This window comes from Cervus canadensis, chromosome 16, assembly GCF_019320065.1.
Source record: "Cervus canadensis isolate Bull #8, Minnesota chromosome 16, ASM1932006v1, whole genome shotgun sequence".
In the NCBI taxonomy this organism is placed as follows: domain Eukaryota; kingdom Metazoa; phylum Chordata; class Mammalia; order Artiodactyla; family Cervidae; genus Cervus; species Cervus canadensis.
Window position 1 is genome coordinate 29,035,053 of NC_057401.1, and position 20,891 is coordinate 29,055,943.

The window sequence follows — 20,891 nt, forward strand, 5'->3', positions numbered from 1 at the left end:
GCGCCGAACACAGGGACGCTTTCGCTGCAATTAGCACGAGCTGGAGGCGCCGGCGGAGGCTGCAGGCTGCGGCGGCCCCGGGGGCCGGGCAGGGTCCCGAGGCTCCGGGCAAAGGCATCACGCTCCCTTCTCCCGGCTCCCCTGCTCTCCCCAGCTCTCCCAGCCCCTTCCCCCTCCCTCTCCCTGGCGTTCCCAGCAGCCGAGGGTTTCAGATGTCCCACCGCCGTTTGACCCCCTCCCTCCTACCCCCCCCCCGTCCCCCCCACCTCCGCTTCTCCACCCCTGCAAATGAGGTTTGACCAGCCGAGGCAGAGCCCACCTCTGGCTTAGAATCACTGACATTTAGACTCCAGGCTTCAACCTGTTTACAAGCGGGCTTTCCAAAGGAAGGGGGGTGCGGGGGGGAGGGAAAGAGGGCCAAACCAAACACCAACCGCCATCCCCCCCGCCACCCCAAACAAGAAGTGACTTTCTGGAGGCTTCAAATCAACAGGCACCACCAAAAAGAGAAAGCAACAGGGCGAAGAAAACAACGGCTACCCCGGCAGCCGCCTCCGGTTCTGACAACTCCGAGGGACTCACTTTCAGAGCTGGCTAGCGAACCGGGGGCTGGTGCGGAGAAGGACTAGACGCTGCCAACCGCACCGGGGCGCAGATAGCTCCCCCAGCCTCCCACCCCGACCCTTTGGGGTGTTGTTCCCCGCGCTGTCATCTGTTTTTCAGCCTTTTTTTTCCCCCCCTGCATTTAACATGGTGAAGAAAGGAGTGAAGAAGAGAACAAAGTAAGCTCCTGGGGGAGTGAGGAGCCAGGGTGACCCACGCCACCACCAGCTCCTGCTACTGCGGCCACCCACGTCCACATTCACCAGGAGACCCAGGGGCGCGCGCGGCAGCGGATCCGAGAAAGGAGCGAGGAGAGGCAGCCGGCCCTTCCGCGGAGTTATGGATGTTGGTGCTTTCACTTCTGGCCAGATCCGAGCCCAGAGGGAGCTAACCAGCGGCCGCCACCTCCAGCTGTCTCCTTGCCTCGCACCAGGTCTTACCCTTCCAGTATGTTCCTTCTGATGAGACAATTTCCAGTGCCGAGAGTTTCAGTACAATGTGGAAATGGATTCTGACACATTGTGCCTCAGCCTTTCCCCACCTGTCCGGCTGCTGCTGCTGCTTCTTCTTGCTGTTCCTGGTATCTTCCGTCCCCGTCACCTGCCAAGCCCTCGAGCGGGACATGGTGTCACCAGGGGCCACCAACTCCTCTTCTTCCTCCTCGTCCTCGTCCTCCTCGTCCGTCTCCTTCCCTTCCAGTGCGGGGAGGCATGTGCGGAGCTACAATCACCTCCAAGGAGATGTCCGCTGGAGAAAGCTATTCTCTTTCACCAAGTACTTTCTCAAGATTGAGAACGGGAAGGTCAGCGGTACCAAGAAGGAAAACTGCCCGTACAGTAAGTAACAAATGCGCGCTCCCCTCCTTCCAATTATCCACCCCCACCCCACAAGGGGGGTAAAATCTGTTCCAGATGTGGCCAGCTAAATATTTACGTCCCCAACTCCTGTAAAATGATTAAGTGGAATACTTTCACACTAAATCACCCCCCCCCGCGCGCGCGCCCCGTGTATACATTGCGCTACAGCACCCCCTCCCCGCGGCGAGCTCCCTCCACACCCCCCACTCTCTCGGCCACCCCATCTGCCCTGTCTCCTTGGCTTGTCACTCGCAGGACCACGCAGGGCGCCCAAGAGTTCCCTCAGTGCATGGATGCCCCTCTCTGTCTCCAGCGTCCTTCCCCACCTCACCCCAACGTCTCCTTTCCCTCCCTTCTGGAAATGGCTCGAGTAAACACATTTTGTTCTTTTCGCTGGCAATCTTATTAAGAGTTTCAGGACAGTTTCCGCAAGCTGAAAATAATTATCCGCTGTCAATTGCAGGGACTTTATGGGAACTTTATTTAAGAGAGAAAAGTCAAATCCACTGTCTCCCCACCCCCATCTCTTTACCCCACCACCCGGTCTCGATAGGAGGAAAACAGTTTTCTGGTTTTGATTTTTTGTTGTTGTCGTTGGTCCCTCTTGTTGGTTTGAGTGATCGCAGTCCATGAAGTTCGCTTTTCAGGCACCACCGCTATTTGTCTTCTGCCTGCCTTCTCTGGTAACATGATGCTCGTGTCTGCGTTGTCAATAGCATATGCGCTGCTTTGTGGTGTCCTGTTGGACTCTTCTGAAACCTCTCATATTGCAGAGGCATAGTACTACAGCGCTATAAACATCTGGGACTGGAGTCACATAGACCTCACACAAATTTCATTGTCATTCTCTTATTTTCAAAGTAAAAGTCATAAGTCTGTTTCCATGGTTATGGTTTATCCCATAGGATGAGGTTTCCTCCTCAGTACAAAGTATGCCCCCATCCTTCGATTTCTTGGCTTTTTCCTTTCTCCTTCCCTCTTTCTTTTCTTCCTTTGCTCTTTCTCTTCTTTCTTTCTTGCAGGGATGTGGGCTGGGTAGGGGGAGAGAGAACTAGAAGAGGAGGGGTGGACATTGTGTCTCTTCTTGAATCAGTCCAGCAAAGCCAGATTACTCTGTTGGCTTCCTTTCCTGCTTACTTTCAAGTGGTGAGACTTATTCATCCTCTATTGATTGCAATTTGAAAGGATCCCGAGGCTATGTAATGGCACATTGAAGACAGTAGACAATGACTTTAAACATCTTTAGTGACTTTAGCATTATCTCCATGGTGCTTCCAAGTCACCTTTTCAAGGGACTTTTTTGTGTCAATTGTTTGGGAATTCCAAGCATATATTAATATTTGCTAGCTAACTTAAATATGAGAGTCATAGATTTCAGATTCCTTAGCCCAGAAAGTATCTGGTATTAATGGGAAAGATAGTTAACCAGAACTTAGCATTATCTTTTTAAAATAAAGATAAGACTTATTTTTCTTATTTGGAGACTCACATTCAAAATTAACTTCTGTTCCTCCTCAGCTGCTACTTCCATGTACTAAAATAGCGATATGTTTACAAGTAATAAAAATATTTGTATAAGTGTTTTAAAGTATTCCATCTTATGTTTATCACCAGAGATGGACCTGTACTCCACTACCTACCTATATTTTTCCTGCTTTTATTCATTAGAAATACTGAAATAAAGTCAGACATGATGACTGTTTTTGCTATAATTTGTTACATGAATTTATTAGATATGACATATAGATGTTAGGTTATTGATTTAAATTTTTAATATTTTCATTCACTTCTAAAATAAAATAGTTATGGTACCATCCAGGTAGGATGATGGGGAAGAAGTGGTCCAACACTTACTGAAGAGCGAGCTGGGACAGGGACTGAAATTTTTCTTTGTATTTTTACTTCGTGGAAATAACTCAAAAGAAATATAATAAAATTTCAGAGTGTTATTCTTGAGCAAAAATTTTTTTTTTACAAATAACAATGTTATTGCTGTATTTTAAGTGTCTTTATAATGTGATGTAAAGACCAATCTATAGTAGTTTATTTATGTGTCTTAAATTACTATTTTCTAAAATAATGTACAATGTGTGATTAACCATTTAGTAAGATGGTTTCCAGGGTACAGATTAAAATATATATTTTTACAGTAAGAATTATCTGCAAAAAGAAGAGTATATAATTTTTATCACATAAAAACAAGTGGAAATTTTTCACCCTAATTGTCTAAAGTACACTAAACCGTCTTCCATGTGACAAATTATAACTGATAGTCCTTGTTAAAATTCTAATATCTTATATAGTAATGCAATCCTAATCAATGGTTGAAAATGAAAGGAGGTGGAGCCTGCTCTGTTAATGGCAAACCATAAATAATTTAGGCTTGCCAAGAACATCTGTATCAAGACATAACAAGTGAATAGTAGAGGTTGAAAAAGCTTTAATTTCACATGTGGCTGGGTAATCAGAATGCTGCTACAATTTCCAGCTGGACTGATTCAGCTGAACTACATGGTATCATTAAGATATTGTCTAAATGTTGCATAATTACATGAGAACAAACTTTGCCATGCCTACAGGGTAATCAGCCAGCCAGCCCACCAAATGGTAGCCTGTTAAATATTAGGGTCTCTAACCTCTGAAGTTCCTTGTCCAAAACCACATTTCAGTAACATTTGCCTAAATAAGTTATTAATTATTCAATGTACAAAGCTGTTCTTTTAAGGTTTGCTTATTTGAAGCTTATTATTATTTGAAGCTTAATTTTCTGTGTTACTTTTGACCCTAGTATTATTGCTGCTAAAATACAGTAACAGCTTATCTCAGAGGCTACATGTTTGTGATGTCCTGAGTAATTAAATGACTGTTTCACTGGCTTTCTGCCAGCAAAATGCTAACAAAAGAGAAGTAAGGAAATCACCCATTAGCACTGCAAAATCATTTTTAGCTTCTACTTCCAAAGTTGGCTCCCAGAAATTGGATGGTTCTAAAAATATTACGTATGCTAGAGAAACTCTTCTCCATTTCAAGTGACTATTCTAATTTTTTAGTGGTGGGGTAATTTTTGTTTGCTCCTTTGCCATTATGTGAAAGTAGAATAAAGGGAGCAGTGATGAATTATGTTTCTCCTGCTAGAAGTCTGAGAAAGCCTGAATAATTTAGAATAGCTGTGGTGTATCTGTCACTAGATATGCTCAGGCTCATTTAGGTTTGTTTTATCATTCTTTACATCTAGAGCTTTGCCCTTGAAACATTACCACTCGGCTCCAGTTCTGGCCTACTAGAAAGGCTGGATACAGCTGTTAGTGCCCTTGCAACTGGGACTGGCGGTCTTATTTCTGGATGTGAGTAAAACAGCTGTGGGCTACTCCCATGACTGTCACTTATAGACAAGGAGAGTCTAGTGAAAAGAAAATGCATCTCTAAACTTGAGAGAGTCGAAGATAGATATTTTCAAAATGGAAAGCCATACCGCTAATTAGTATTTTCTGGAAAGGAGTATGGAAGATATTAGAGAAATCAGTGTGCACTGAGTATGCAGGCTCTGCCCTATTTCTTAAATATATACCTCATTTGACACTCATAATCACTCTATGATTTGGATAAATCCACATTTTTCAAATATGAAAACTAACCCTCAAGAAAAGTAAATTGCCCAAGGTCATTCAACTGGAAATTGACAGAGCCAGATTCAAGCCAAAGTTGATTTGGTTTTATCATGACATATCTTCTACCTCTCTACTACTGGCAACTTTGATGTCAATATATCAGAAGTAGATGCCACACGAAACTCTAAAAAACAAATTATCCAGATCCCAGATCCTTAATTGCTTCTTGCTGTGTACACCAGTTTTTTGTCAGAAGGAAATTGAAAGAGGAGTAAAATGACAGTGGGGCAGAATGAACTATGTTAAAGTTATCATTGCAGGTGGCAAGATGGTATCAAACAATGTTAGTGCATTCTCTGTGTGAAATATTGCTTTTGATATTATGTTTGAGAATATACTTGCTTAGGGCACACAATATACACATACAGCCATCTCACAGAAGGCATTAGAAATACATGACTAAGAAAAATCCATAAATATCATTGAATATAGTAATAGTTTACAGCTGAGGACCAAATGTTTCATGGTTTCCACATGTAATAAAACAATTTGATTGTAAATACAAGTGTGAAATTGGGCTGTTGAAGAAACTTCTGATGTATGACTCTAAAAGGAGCAAATCTTAGAGACCTAAAGTTTTAAAATGACTCTGCAAATCAAAAGGTACTTCACCGCATAGAAATGATAGATTATCGCCCTGAACTCAATCATAGGGCTTCCCTGGTGACTCAGAGGTTAAAGTGCCTGCCTGCAACGCGGGAGACCTGGGTTCGATCCCTGGGTCGGGAAGATTCCCTGGAGGAGGAAATGGCAACCCACTCCAGTATTCTTGCCTGGAGAATCCCATGAACAGAGGAGCCTGATGGGCTACAGTCCACGGGGTCACAAAGAGTTGGACACGACTGAGCGACGTCACTTCACTTTCAATCAAGGTTTATGTTATGACTTTTTAATCAGGATTAGAGCTTATTTTGTAGGCTTCCGTGGTGGCTCAAATGGTTAAGAATCTGCCTGCAATGCGGGAGACCCGGGTTCGATCCCTAGCTTGGAAAGATCCCCTGGAGAAGGGCATGGCAACCCACTCCAGTGTTCTTGCTTATTTTAGGAAGAAGTTAAATAAGGTAAGGATATCATTTTTGAGGAAAATAAGGACTTGAATATTATCTCCTAATAAATACGTAACAGTTTTCCGGGAAGAAAACATACACAGCTTATGATTTCCACTGGTAACTTATTTAAGTTGTATTTTTTTCTAGAAGTTGGTTGCATAATTTATAACTGGCAGCATTTAATCATGAGGATTGAACATTTATGAAGGTTGGAAGGCACTATTTAATGTTTACATGACACTGTCCTGTTACCTTTACTGCATTCCTACCATATGGACCCTCCACTTTGATGGATTTATCATAAGCCCATTAAAAATGCACAATTACAGAGAGTTTCCTCTTTATAAACCTGATTTATAACCATCTACTAGAAGAAACTCAAGAGAACAGTTGGCAGAAATCACATGCCAATAATGGAGTATGAGAATTTAGAGACCTCAATCTCTAGGTTTTTGGGTAGTTTAGTAATCTAGTACCAAAAAGTATGTATCATTCTTTAAAAATAAGTTTTTCCAACCTATTGTTTAAGCACAGAACTTAAAAGAAGAATTGCGTTTTATACAATGAAGGAAACCCCTAGTGCATGCATTTTTCTTCTACATTTTTCACTACTCAATTTAGAGAGAAAAGCCTCAACCCAGGGTAATTTCTTCATTTTTTAATAAATTTATGGTAGAACCTGAATGAGCATTTAAAATCCCTGTACAATTACCTTAATGTTCAGAGGCAAACCCCATTTATTATTCAAATGTCTGACTTTCCACAAGCCAAAATGTTGGAAAAAGTTGACGGCTCATTTGAAATGCAGCTAATATTCCTCAGGTTTATGACCTGTGTATGAACATCTCCATCTCTCCTAAGCCTTAAATGTCTGTATGCTTATCCAAAATTGAGTACAAATGATATTTCTTTATTATGCTTCAGAAGGAAGAGTAATAGATGTGTATTAGTTCAAAGTGATTTTAATCTATCTTAACATTAATTCTATGAACTTTGCAATGAAGAGTAATTCAGATGACATTTTTAGTATTACTATTCCAACATTTGTCAGGATTAATAGTTGATGGTTGCTTAATGTACGTAAAATATTAGCATTTCCCTCCCAGAAATTAAAGTTTTACTTTAATTTTCCAGTAAAATTGGGAATACAATTTATGTTACTGTAGTTTTAACACAGTTTTATTACAATCTAGAAAAGTAATGAACCTCATTTTGTCTTAAGTTGTTTTATGCAGAAGTATCTTAATTTTTCATGTATATTGCAAAGTATTATGATCATTTACATTTGCCATTTGAAAAATGGTGTTTGTTGCTTGGTTTTGCAGACTAAAAGCACCTGCTTTTCATAATCGGCACTCTTTTATTGTCAGTGCCTATTACCTCTGCCTGTGTTAGTCAGTCAGTTATAACAAGTGATAACCTAGAAACATGTCTTTAAAATCAGTGTAAGAATATATACCAGCATCTTGGGAAGCCACCAGTGACACTCTGATACCCAATGAATAAATAAAAAGTGTCGATGTTTTACAGAATTAGTTTAAAACCAAGTATTAGTCAGATTTTGCACAAATAGAATGTTCCAGTATATCTAAAAGGGAGCCGGGTCACCCACAAAATAATGGCTTAAAGGTCCCCTTCCTTTTAAATCAAGTCAGTTGTGTTCTTTTCTTTGAACGCTATGTTCTAATTGGAACAATAAATCAAAGACGACACTCAGAGTAGATTCCCATGTAAGGTGGACAACTGGACAGTGACTTTTTACTGCTGCTAACACGTGCATCCAATTACCATTTGATAGATTCATGGTGCTGGCAGTAAAGCATTGCCTCATTTTATAATTCACCTAATAATTCTTCCACCTAAACCTGTCTGCCTTTACCTATATCTAATCTGTCACTATGTGTGTTATCATTAATGAGGAATTTTCAAATGTTTAGCATGCTTCCTACAATGAATGATGACATTAAGATATTCATGAATCATTTAACTAACCATAATAGATGAGGTAAAGTATTGATTAAGTCAATATACCCCCAGCTTCAAGTAACTGTCAACTAAATATAACCTAATAATTTCACTACAACTTAATTATGAATAGTGTGGGCTAACTGGAACTTAATTTTAAATAGCAAAATTTAAGAACTTTAAAAATAAATTCTAATTAAATAATCATAATGGCGAACTTAAGAATCTTTTAACAGGTATTTTTCTATGATCATAATTATTTTCTTTCAAGAACCTTAAGTTAACATGTTTTCTAACCAACATATATTAATATGTTAGTAAATATATGTTAGTTCATCCTTAACCTTTTTTTGAGGCACTGCCCTTGTTTGAGGATAACTTGACATTTTCATAGAGTCTACAATTGAAGGCCCATCAGCTGCTTTCTAATGTTTCTATATTGAGGCAGTTATATATCTGAAATATCAGTATTGTGAATCCTTGATACATTATCACCCTTTCACTACTTCACTATTTTCTCCTCCTTCTTTTGTTTTCTTTTTTTCCCCCTTTCCCTGGTTTCTAAACCCCTTATATTTCACTGAAGCAAGGGAAAGTCATCCATCGTCATTCCTTAGCATCCTGTGTTATGTTTAGAGCCAGTAGCCTATTCATTTTTGAATGTAGAGCACCCAAAACATGTAGTTTATATTCTAGGCATAAAAGTCTTCAGCAATGCAAATTCCACATACCCTAGCAGGTGCCTCTTCTCACTTTGAATCTCCAATAAATTCTCCATTATCCCAGCACTCAGTCCAGTTTCCCATTAGTGAAGTGAGCAAACCACTTCTGAGAATGGATGGTAATTGTCTGGTTACTAAGTCGTCAATCTACATTTTCCCTTCAGGTTAAATATTCTGTTCCAGTAACTCTCCCTACATGTTCATTTTACCTATCTTCTAAAAATTGTTTTAGTATATGCAGCATTTACTAAATACTTTGTCAATTTTGTGAACTTTTTCCTTTTGTCTGGACTCCTATAGGAGAAAGTAAAGATGATTTAGGAAATCAAATATTACTTCACTTACATTTTAATTATCATTTATTTCAAAAAGTTGAATGCTATTTTGGAGGTCTTTGTGCATAAGCGTGTGTGCTAAGTCACTTCAGTAGTGTCTGACTCTTTGTGACCCTATTAACTGTAGCCTGCCAGGCTCCTCTTTTCTAGGGATTCTCCAGGCAAGAACACTGTAATGGGTTGCCATTCTCTCCTCCAGGAGATCTTTCCGACCCAGGGATTGAACCTGCGTCTCTTACATCTCCTGCATTGACAGATCGGTTCGTTACCATTAGAGTCATCTGGAAAGCCCCTTGGGGATATTAATAATATTTCCAAATTCCAGAATTTTATTTAAATTATAAAGTTCCTCTGTATAACCCTGCCAATTGTAGCTCTCTAAAATGAAGCCCATGTTCTCATTTTAATACTGGTTATCAAAGAAGAAAAATGTAAAATGTATCTGCATTTGTATTTCAGGTTGACCAAATATAGAAATGCACATAGCTTTATTAGAAAGATACTGAGAAACTGATAGGAGCTAATATTTAAATTCATAGCATATGTGTATTCACATACTTCTCTCAAGAAAGAACTTTTGGTACTGATTGCTGAATTAGATTGATTTTTATTATATGCAGAATCTGACTGTTTACATATGTTAGATTGATTTGTTACTATAATAATAATTAAAAGCCAAGCTTCTTTCTACAATTAGTTTCCAATTATATAGATAGGCAGATATAGATAGATGGATTCCCAAAGCCTAAATAGCTTTGATTTACTGATAGAATTATTAAAAGACAAAGTAATCTTCTGCAACATGAGGAAACCTGACACTAATTTATATACTATTTATGTTTTGAAGTGAGGTATATTTACAATGTGATTAATAACAGTAATTAACAAGGTTGTTATTGTTCAGTCACTAAGTCGTGTCCAACTCTTTGGGTCCCCATCAACTGCAGCATGCCAAATTACCAGATTTCTAGGGCATTTTTTGGAACATCTCTGTAGAAGGATATGATTCCTCAAATATGAAATATGAAAAGAAAATATGCTAGGGATATTAATCCCTAAGATTAAGAAGTTGACGAATGAAACTACATAAATGCTTTAAACCTGAATCAAGAGGGATAGTAAAGAACATATAATTAGAATGTTAGAAGCCAGAGGAAAAGCAGAAAGTCCATAGAGCATTTAGACACAGACTGTGAAAGGAAGAGGGGATGGTTTGCTGGAGTGATGAAGACAAGGGTTTTGAACTCTCAGGAAGGAGATCAAACTAATGAGTAGCGCTGCAAAAGGGCTGACATGACAAGAAAGGTGTGAGGGAAATATAACCCAATCCCTGGCATTCAACTGGATGTTAAATTAACTGAAATGAGAACCTGCGATCTAAAAGGAATCCCACAGAAGTAATCGCATCCATGGTATCAGAGTAAGGAAGGCTAAATCTGAGTTCCTGTTAAAGAGGCAAAAGGGTAGAGGGGTTAAAAGTGTGGGCTTTGATTAAAAATGATTACAGCTATGGGCCTGGATCAAAAGTAAGCTTTGTAGACACAGAAGTGGGTGCATTTGAGGCTCCCAATTGCCAGACAATAGTGTATCACCTGGGCAAGTTGTCCTCAGTAGAACAAGGGTAGTAACAATACCGACCTCTTTTCTCCAGGGTAAAGATGAAATGAGATCACTTATTCATTCAACAGAAATGTCTTAAGTGCCTGCATTGTGTCAGATACTATCGGACACTTAAATACATGCTGAACAAAGACAGTTTTGCTGTTGCAGAGCTTCACTCTACAGACAGTATCAAAAAAAAAAAAAAAGATATGTGATGAAAAATTGGGGTAATTGTATGGAAAGCATGCTACTCTAACAGAAAACAATTGGTAACTATTCCAGGCTAGAGAAGCCTATTGAAGATGAGAGGTAGGAAGATGGGTAAAGCATGGAAGGAGTTTGGTGCCTCCTCCAAGAAGTACAGAAAATGCACGCTGAGCCCAGGGTTTAGTGAGAAGATTGGAGAAGCTGGTATTTGTAAGAGCTTAATGGCACCCTCATCAAATGAGTACTATACAAGGAAAAGGTATGATGCATCCTCTTATTGCAAGGGTAAGTATCAGGAAAGCAACAAGCAGATTATTTGATGAAATGAGAACTAAAAATAATAGAATAGAAGAAGGGATGAGGAATGCACTTGGCATTTTTTAAAGGCAGAAATGTTAGAACATCTGAAGTAATTTCAGATTTGGAATTGTAGTATCCATAATGTTCTGAAGGTTGGGGAAAAGCCTAGAAGTCTGGTTCGTTAAGAGACTAGGCACATTAAAAGACCAGCAGACATTTGAAAATTGAAGGGGACTCTAGTGGTCCAGTGATTAAGAATCCACCTGCCAATGCAAGAACATGGGTTCTATCCCTGGTCCAGGAAGATTCCACATGCCCCAGGGCTACTAAGTCTGTGAGTCCAAGTTCTAGAGCCTGTGAGCTACAACTGCTGAACCTACTGTCTGCAACTTGAGAAAGCCCATGGGCAGCAACGAAGACCCAGCGCAGCCAAAACTAAAATAAGTAAATTAAACACATAAATAAATAAAATTGAAGATAACTTGAGAAGAGAGTGAAGAGCTAAAAATAAAGAGTAAAGCGGGTAACTGTTGTATTCAAGGACACAAGAATAAAAGAGAAGAAACAAAAGGAAAACAACAACAAAAGTAGGGACAAAACAGGTAGTCATAAAGATTAGAGGAAGACATGACTGCATTAAATGGAAGAGTAAGTGACTCAGTTCTTAGATATTTCAAAATAAATCTTTATTTTAAGTTATGATGTGGTTTTGAATCAAGATAATCCCAGATACTCAGCTCTCAGGAAATTCTGTAGTTAAGCTTCTATTTCTCATCCCATGCCTGTGACCTTTTTGACCCATACCCTCAAAGGGTTTGCAATCTAGAGGGGGAAACAGGAGATCTTCGCAGACAGTTGGAAGGTAACACAAGGCAGCTTACACTAAATTCCAGAGAAGCAGGGTGGAACTTAAGTAAACAGTAGCCTGTAACTAGGGAGGGATGAATGACAAGGGGAGTGTCACACTGAGGAAAAGGAACTCCAGATAGACTTAGATAAGAAAAACAGAATAGGAAATATCCTAAAAGAAGGCAGGAACCATGCGGTCTCAGAACCTGACATGAGACTTTTAGAAAGTAACAGGCAGGTCAATGGGGTGAAGCAGAATTTGCAAATCAGTGGGTATCCTATGATATACAAGCAAAATATGCCAGAATGTACCATCATGGGAGAGGGAAATATGTAAATATCCTTAGATTTGAGGACTAGGTTTTCTGCTAAAACATTACATTTACATAGTTTGCATTTAAAATTGGCCTTCTCTATTTTATATTTGCTTTATTTTTCAAGGTAAAGAAAAAACAGAGAGAAAGTAGAGATATTTGAAAAGGGTGTGAATTATAGTACCATTGACATAACCTAAAAATGTTAAAACAGTAAGTTAATCTGCCAAAAAAAAAGAAAACACTGAACTACTTTTGTACTAGGTACAGGAAAAAGTCCCTGGAGGAGGGCATGGCAACCCTGGACATGGTTGGAGAGTCTTGCCTGGAGAATCCCATGGACAGAGAAGCCAGGTGGGCTGGAGTCCATGGGTTCGCAAAGAGTTGGACACTGAATTGACTTAGCATGTACTCACGCACAGGAAAAAGCAGTTCTGATCTGTACCAAATAGCATCATCTTTAGCATTCCTGATTTGCTAAATGATCACTACTTAAAAATTTAAAATAGCTACTCCTGCAGAACTTCTTGACTTATACCCACCCCTAGGAAGAGATTTTTGCAATATCACAGCAGATTCCCACAGGGAACTACTGAACCCTCAATGTTACTTGCTCTAAGGTAAGGTAAGGTGAAGCTGCTCAGTCGTGTCTGACTCTTTGCGACCCCACACACTGTAGCTTAACCAAGCTCCTCCGTCCATGGGATTTTCCAGGCAAGGGTACTGGAGTGGGTTTTTCCCATTTCCTTCTCCAGAGGATCTTCCTAACCCAGGGTTCGAGCCCAGGTCTCCCGCATTGTAGGCAGACGCTTTACTGTCTAAGCCACTAGGGAAGTCCTTAGTCCTTAGTCCAAAGGGAACTACTGAACCCTCAATGTTACTTGCTCTACCTGTATATTTTTTTTCATTTCTGTTCTAAATTGTCTTAGAGTTACTTGGTTTAGGTGATTAGGAAGAAAAATAAAATTGACTACAGCTATTTTTCTTGCAAAAGAGTAAACTTAAGTATTTCTAAGGGAGCAGGATGCTGACAGCATATATGCAACTGCACCCACTATTAAGATCATGAGCTTTGCAGACAAACATTGATGCAGAATCTGGGTTCTGAAACTGTGAAGCTTCACCCATGGCCTTGACAAAGGACTCCAAGGAGGAACTTGATCTGTGCAACTGTTAAGTGAGAATAATCATATCACCTACCTCATCTTTGTTGGAAGGATAAGTTTGTAAATTTACATGTGAGACTATAAATGTAAACTCGATATAGGATCAGTATATTTTAAGAGCTGAAAAATGTTAGCTCCTATTAGTGTTTTATGCTATGATACTGTGTTGTTTTTAATTATGCCATTTTCTGGAAAGATCTCTAAGTCATAGGATAATAAAAAATTAAACAGAAAAGCTGTATCATACCACCTTACTTCGAGTTTCCCTGGTGGCTCAGACAGTAAAGCATCTGCTTGCAATGAGGGAGACCTGGGTTCTATTCCTGGGTCAGGAAGATCCCCTGGGGAAGGAAATGACAACCCACTCCACTATTCTTGCCTGGAGAATTCCATGGACAGAGGAGCCTAGCAGGCTATAATCCATGGGGTCGAAAAGAGTCGGACAAGACTGAGAGACTTCACTTTCACATTCACTTACAGAATTTTAATGTTTTTATTAATTGATTCTCAGAAAAATTTGTGAAAAGGAGCACTGTTATCCCCATACTATCTTTTTTGTTATTGTCTAGTTACTAAGTTGTGTATGACTCTTTCATGACCCCATGGACTATATAGCCGGCCAGGATCCTCTGTCCTTGGGATTTCCCAGGCAAGAATACTGGAGTGGGTTGCCATTTCCTTCTTCAGGGGATCTTCCTGACCCAGGGATCGAACCTGAGCCTCCTGTATTGGCAGGAGGATTCTTTACCACTGAACCACCTGGAAAGCCCATCTTTTTTTTTTTTTTTTTTTCAAATACAGGACTTCAGTTGTTTATTAATAAAGTATGTCATCATTATGATTTTGGGGAAAAAACTTAAAAATGTTCAACCTTCAAGTTAATGTAGGTTAGGCCACCCAAAAGACAAAGCAAAGATAACATAAAAGTCATGGTCCAATAGATAAATAAATATTTTTTTATTTTTAGTGTTAGTCATTCAGCCGTGTCTGAATCTTTGTGACCCCATGGACTGTAGCCCACCAGGCTCCTCTGTCCTTGGAATTCTCCAGGCAAGAAAACTGGAGTGGGTTGCCATTTTCTTCTCCAGGGGATCTTCCCAACCCAGAGATCAAACCTGGTTCTTCCTCATTGTGGACAGACTCTTTACCAACTGAGCCACCTTACTGTCTTTAAATGACAAACTTGAGTCTAAAAGTTATGGTGCCAGACTGAAGTTATATTGTTAGAAGAAGTGAGTCAGGATTTAAACTTAGGACTGTCTTAGCTAAGGGTGACCTCCCATCCTGATTGGCCTGGACCAGTCTCAGTATGTGCCTCTTGTTCTGGCCTGTTATTAACAGCACTCTTGTTCACTCTCAAAGTACTTCATTACAAAGTCACCCTAGTCTTAGCCATTCTGGTTTGTGTAAGGCACAAATCTACCCAAGCTATTTCCCTCTCAAATACTTCCATTTGTTCGCAGTGTTCTCAGGATCATATCTTAATTTCTTTGCATGGCATTTTAGCCCCTCAAGATTGTTGCCTACTGAACCCCACCCCGCCCCGCCCCAGCCCCGCCTCATTTCTTAATACATGCCCCATTATAGACATACTGAGTTGATTTTAGTTCCAGAACATGCCTTGTTCTTCACATGAAGCCGTTACACACACTCCTAGGTGTGATTGGAGTGATGTTCCTGCCCTAGTCCCCATTCTTGCAGGTCCCAGTTAGATGTCACCTTTAGGAAACCTTTCTGACCACTCTGTTGTTTCCACAAAACCTCCAATCCCAGACACCCTGTATTTAGTATTTTAACACAATCTCATACTTGATTAATTTACCCATCTAGTTTCCTTATACACAGAAAACTTGTTGAGGGTGAGCACTATATGCATCACACTGACCTTTGCATACAAACCCTTAATATACTGTCTAGAGTATAATGGGTCTTCTCATTAATACTTATTAGATAAAATTCTTTTTCTAGCTGCATGTCCTTGAGTCAATATACTTAAGCCTTTCTTTGGTTTCATCACCTGGTCTGGAAAGTGTGATTAACATATTACCTACTTGAAAAATATAGTTGAAGTAAATTATCTTTTAAATTCCATAGGGTTCTAAGTTCTGCAATTCTGAGAACTTAGACAATAAATGAGGCATCATTTCTTAACTAAGTGTTAAGTACATACATCCATGCAAACTTTTGAATGCAAGTTTGTGTAATCCTTGAAATAGGTTGTTTCCCATTTTTTTCCAATTTGCCTAAGTTTACTGTTGACTATGTTCAGTGGATATATATGATAAATTTACTCTCTTTTAAAACATGCTGACTGTGGGATAGTTATTAATGGCTTCAGAGTTGTATTTGTGTTCTGGGGTAATTTGGTGACAAGAAATGAGCAATTCTTGGTAATTCATTTAGAGAAGAAGAATGTACTGCAAAAGAATGGGAGTAAAGGGATATGGTTCATAGTCCTGGCTATGTCAAAACATTTGCTATGCAATCTTAGGCACATCATTTACTTTATCTTGGCCTCAGAAACTTAATCTGTGAAATGAGGGTATTAAACGAAATACAATTGTTAAAATATTTTTGTCCGACCATTTCCTAGATTAAGGACCAGATGCTAAGAGCATATTTATTTTAGGAGAGATAATAAATATAGTATGCTGAATAACAGCCACCCAAAGATATCAGGTCCTAATCCATGGAGTATGTGAATGTTACATTTATATGATAAAATTTTGCGGATGTAATAAAGTTAAGGATCTTGAGATGAGGAAATTATCCTGCATTATCAAAGTTGGTCCTAAATGCTATCACTTGTTATTGTAAAAGAGAGACAGGGAGATTAGACACACATAGACAGCAGGAGGCACTTTGATGATGGAAGTACAGAAAGAGAGATTAAAGATACAGTGCTCTGGCTGTGAAGACAGATGAAGGAGCCAAGAGCCAAGGGATGTGGCTATAGAAGCTGGAAGAGGAGAAAAACAGATTTCTCCTCTAGAGCCCATGGAAGGAGCTTGACCCCACTAATACTTTGATTTAGCGCCAGTGAAACTAGTATGAGGCTTCTAGCCTCCAGAACTGTGAAAGAGTAAATTTCTATTCAGACACCAAATTTACAGCAGCTACTTGTTACAGCAGCTACAAGAAACCAACACAAATTTTGATACTGCAGAGTGGGGTGCTACTGTAACAAAAACCTAAAATTGTGCAAATGACTTTGGAATTGGGTAATGAGTATGGACTGGAAGAATTTTGAGTCATGTGATAGAAAAAGCCTTGATTGCCTTAAATGTAGCATTGGTAGAAATATAGATATTAAAAGCCCTTTGGTGAGACTCCAAAGCAAGTGAAGAGAGCACAGTAGGGAAAACCTGTATCATCTTAGAGAATATATGTATCTTCACAGAATGTTGGTAGAAATATAAATATTAAAACTGCTTCTGGTGAGAGATAGAGGAAATAGGGAGCATGTTATTGGGAACTAGAAGAAAGGCAATTCATGTCGCATAGTGGCAGATACTTAACGTAAACTGTGTCTTACAGCTGTGTGGAAAACAGTAAGTGGTGAACTTGGAAATTTAAATGAGAAAGTTTCTAACAAAAGTGTTGAAGGTGCCATCTGGTTTTTTCTTGTGGCTTAGAGTAAAATGTGAGAGGAGAGAGATAAAGTGAAGAAAGAACAAGTGAGTGAAATAGAACCAGTACTTGATTTGGAACTTCTCAGTCTATCCAGATGGCAAAAGATGCTAAATTAAAGGATTCAGCATTTGAAAAGTAGTTTCTAAAGAAAAGGCTAACGGTGTGACTGAACAGCCTTATGCTAGTAGTGCATGTGATATGAGTTCCCTCAGCCATCTTAACAGAAGCCAGGAATAGAGGATTTCAAAGATCTGGGGAGGACCCTTTGTTTATTTACATGAATGCTGTGACAAATACACAGGAGACCCACAAAGTTTTTGAGAATGTTATATCAGCAGAAACACTGCCTGCTTGGACTGAAAGAAACTGAAATAAGGCCAAGTGAAGGGAAGTTGTCAGACTCCTCAGATTCTACAAGCAGGCTGATAAAACTGTTCAGCTGCAAACACATATGAGCTTTCAAGAAAGGAAGGATCATGGTGAGGGCAGAGCCTTGAGCATAGAAGGCAGAATCACAAGTACAGAAGCAGAACCTTCAAGCCACAAAGGACCAATCCCAAGTCTTGAAACCTAATGGAATTTGCCCTGCTGAATTTTGACATTAGGTGGGACTCTTGACCCTTTTCTTCCTTCCATTTTTATCTTTTCCTTTTTATGTAATCGGAATGACTATAACACTAGTGCTATGCCTGTCCCACTATTATATTTTGGGCATAGATATCTTATTTTCTAGCTTTCAAGATCATACCTAGAGTCTCACGGATACTTAATTTAGATTAGTCAGGTGATGAGATGTGGGATTTTTGAGCTCATCATATTTAAATGAGATTTTGAACTGAAATTCATGCTGTGATACATGGAAGTTGGGGAGGTGTTGGGGTAGAGTGAGTATACTTTACATGCGAAATGGATATAACTTTGGGCTGTCTAGAAGGTATTGTAGTATGCTGAATAATGACCAACAGAAATATCAGGACCTAATCACTGAAACCTGTGAATGTTATAAATTTTTTAAAATGTGATTAGATGAAAAATCTTGAGATGAGGAGACTGAAATTATCCTGGATTATCCAAGTATGTCCTAAATACCATCACAAATGTCTTTATAAGATAGAATCATAGGGAGATTCCATACACACAGAATGTAGAGGGTGATTTGATGATGGAAGCAGAGAGAGATCTGAGGATACTATAATGTTGCCTTTGAGATAGAGGAAAAGCCATGAGCCAAGAAATGTGCCTCAAGAAGCTTGAACAGGTAAGGATGGTTTCTGTCTGGAGAGCCTTCAGTGGGAATATGATTCCACTAATATCTTGACTTCAGTCCAGTGAAACTAATAGTGGACTTCTGGCTCCCAGAAATGTGAGAGAATAATTTTTGTTGTTTTAAGTCTCCAACTTTGTGCGAACTTATTACAGCAGCCCTGGGAAAATCATACAGTAAACTTTGACAGATTTGTGTGACCCAAATTAATGGTGATTTGACAAAAAGAGTATCTTATAATAGAAAGCACTAAACATTGACTGAAATAGACGTAAAGTACAACATTTCATCCGCCACTTACTAGTTGTGTGACTGAAATACGTCTCAGATTCTCATGCTTCAACTGATCAATGAAGATTAAAATAATGTATGTAAAAGCATCAAGCAAAGTATTAGGCTTATAGTGGAACCCCAAATTTTATTTGAATCTAAATTGATGAAAAGTTTAAATGACTGTATATTTATAAAACATTGTTTTAAAAAGATGGTTTATTTGCACCTAGTACTTTGACTGCTGGGCACTACCAAAGGCAAAGAAGAGCCTTTTTTGAAGAGCCTTCATTCAGAAGAAGAGCCTTCTGAATGTTTGATGCAGAACTAGGCTATAATGGTGGCCTATTTTTCCATGGGGCGATAAATTCAATCTGGATTAAAGAATGTTTGTTTTCCTCCTCGCTGGTCCAAGAGCCAGTGTCCTGAAGGTGCATGCTAAACCCATGAGAACCTTCCCAGCTTATAGTTAAGGATAATAGAAGATCTATTTTATAATGGATCAATTCAGTTCAGTTCAGTAGCTCAGTCGTGTCCGACTCTGCAACCCCATGGACTGCAGCATGCCAGGCCTCCCTGTCCATCACCAACTCCCATAGTTTACTCAAACTCCTGTGCATTGAGTCAGTGATGCCATCCAACCATCTCATGTAATTAACATGTAGGCAAGTGGTACTTTATTAAATATTTCAATGCCTCAATATGTTGAAGGTACTAAACTTGTGTTCTCCTTGAAACTATACACTGCATCACCTATCCTCTTTCACTGTGGATAGAATTCATATAACAACCCACGTTTAAGCCTCTCACATCTCAAAATGTTTCCATAATAGTATAACTCTAAATTTATTATCATGATTGTTTCTATATCTTGGAATTTTAAGGCCTGGGAACATATGATGCTAAAATTGGCATTTCCTCTTCCAGAAAATTAATTTCTGCCACAATAATAGAAGCTATGAAATGATATTTAGTCACTCAGTTGTGTCCAACTCTTTGGACCCCATGACTATACAGTCCATGGAATTCTGCAGGCCAGAATACTGGAGTGGGTAGCCTTTCCCTTTCCAGGGAATCTTCCCAACCCAGGGATCAAACCCAGATCTCCCGCATTGCGGGTAGATTCTTTACCAGCTGAGCCACAAGGGAAGCCCTATGAAGTGGTTGACAATAGATAAACGTTTTATTGTCAACATTCAAAACACGAAGATCATGGCATCTGGTCTCATCACTTCATGGCAAATAGATGGGGAAACAATGGAAACAGGGACAAGACTTTATTTTCTTGGGCTCCAAAATCACTGCAGATGGCGCCTGCAGCCATGCAATTCAAAGACGCTTGCTCTTTGGAAGAAAAGTTATGACCAAACCCAGACAGCATATTAAAAAGCAGAGACATTACTTTGCCAACAAAGGTCTGTCTAGTCAAAGCTATGGTTTTTCCACTAGTATGTATGCATGTGAGAGATGGACTATAAAGAAAGCTGAGTGCCAAAGAATTGATGCTTTTGAACTGTGGTGTTGGAGAAGACTCTTGAGAGTCCCTTGGACTGCAAGGAGATCAAACCAGTCAATCATAAAGGAAATCAGTCTTGAATATTCATTGCAAGGACTGATGCTGAAGCTCCAATAACTTTGGCTGCCTGATGCAAAGAACTGACTCATTTTGGAAAGACCCTGATGCTGGGAAAGATTGAAGGCAGAAGGAGAAGGGGATGACAGAGGATGAGATGGTTTGAGGGTATCACCGACTTGATGGACTGCGTTTGAGCGAGGTGAGGGATTTGGTGATGGACAGGGAAACCTGGCCTGCTACAGTCCATGGGGTCACAAAGAGTCAGACATTACTGAGAGACCGAATCAAATTGACTGATTAGAATAATGGGACATTTTCCCAAGTGGAAGCTGACAGTGGCATCTCCTAATTTAAAGGAGCTTACTCCTTTTTATCCTTAGTACTCATTGCTAACTGAATACATGAATAAGTGTTAGTCGCTTAGTCGTGTCTGATTCTTTGTGACTCCATGGACTGTAGTCAGCCAGGCTCCTCTGTCTACAGGATTTCCCAGGCAAGAATATTGGAGAGA

At 39.5% G+C, this 20,891-nt stretch overlaps 1 protein-coding gene across 1 annotated transcript in view; it reads left to right on the forward strand.

Annotated features, from left to right (window-relative positions):
- The first annotated feature begins 319 nt into the window (after positions 1 to 319).
- FGF10 (fibroblast growth factor 10) overlaps positions 320 to 20,891 on the forward strand; it is an 89,086-nt gene continuing 68,514 nt past the window's right edge. Inside the window, exon 1 of the mRNA XM_043489098.1 lies at positions 320 to 1,439. Within this exon, the coding sequence (XP_043345033.1) occupies positions 1,100 to 1,439 (340 nt within the window). The 5' untranslated portion in view covers positions 320 to 1,099. The remainder of the gene's footprint in view (positions 1,440 to 20,891) is intronic.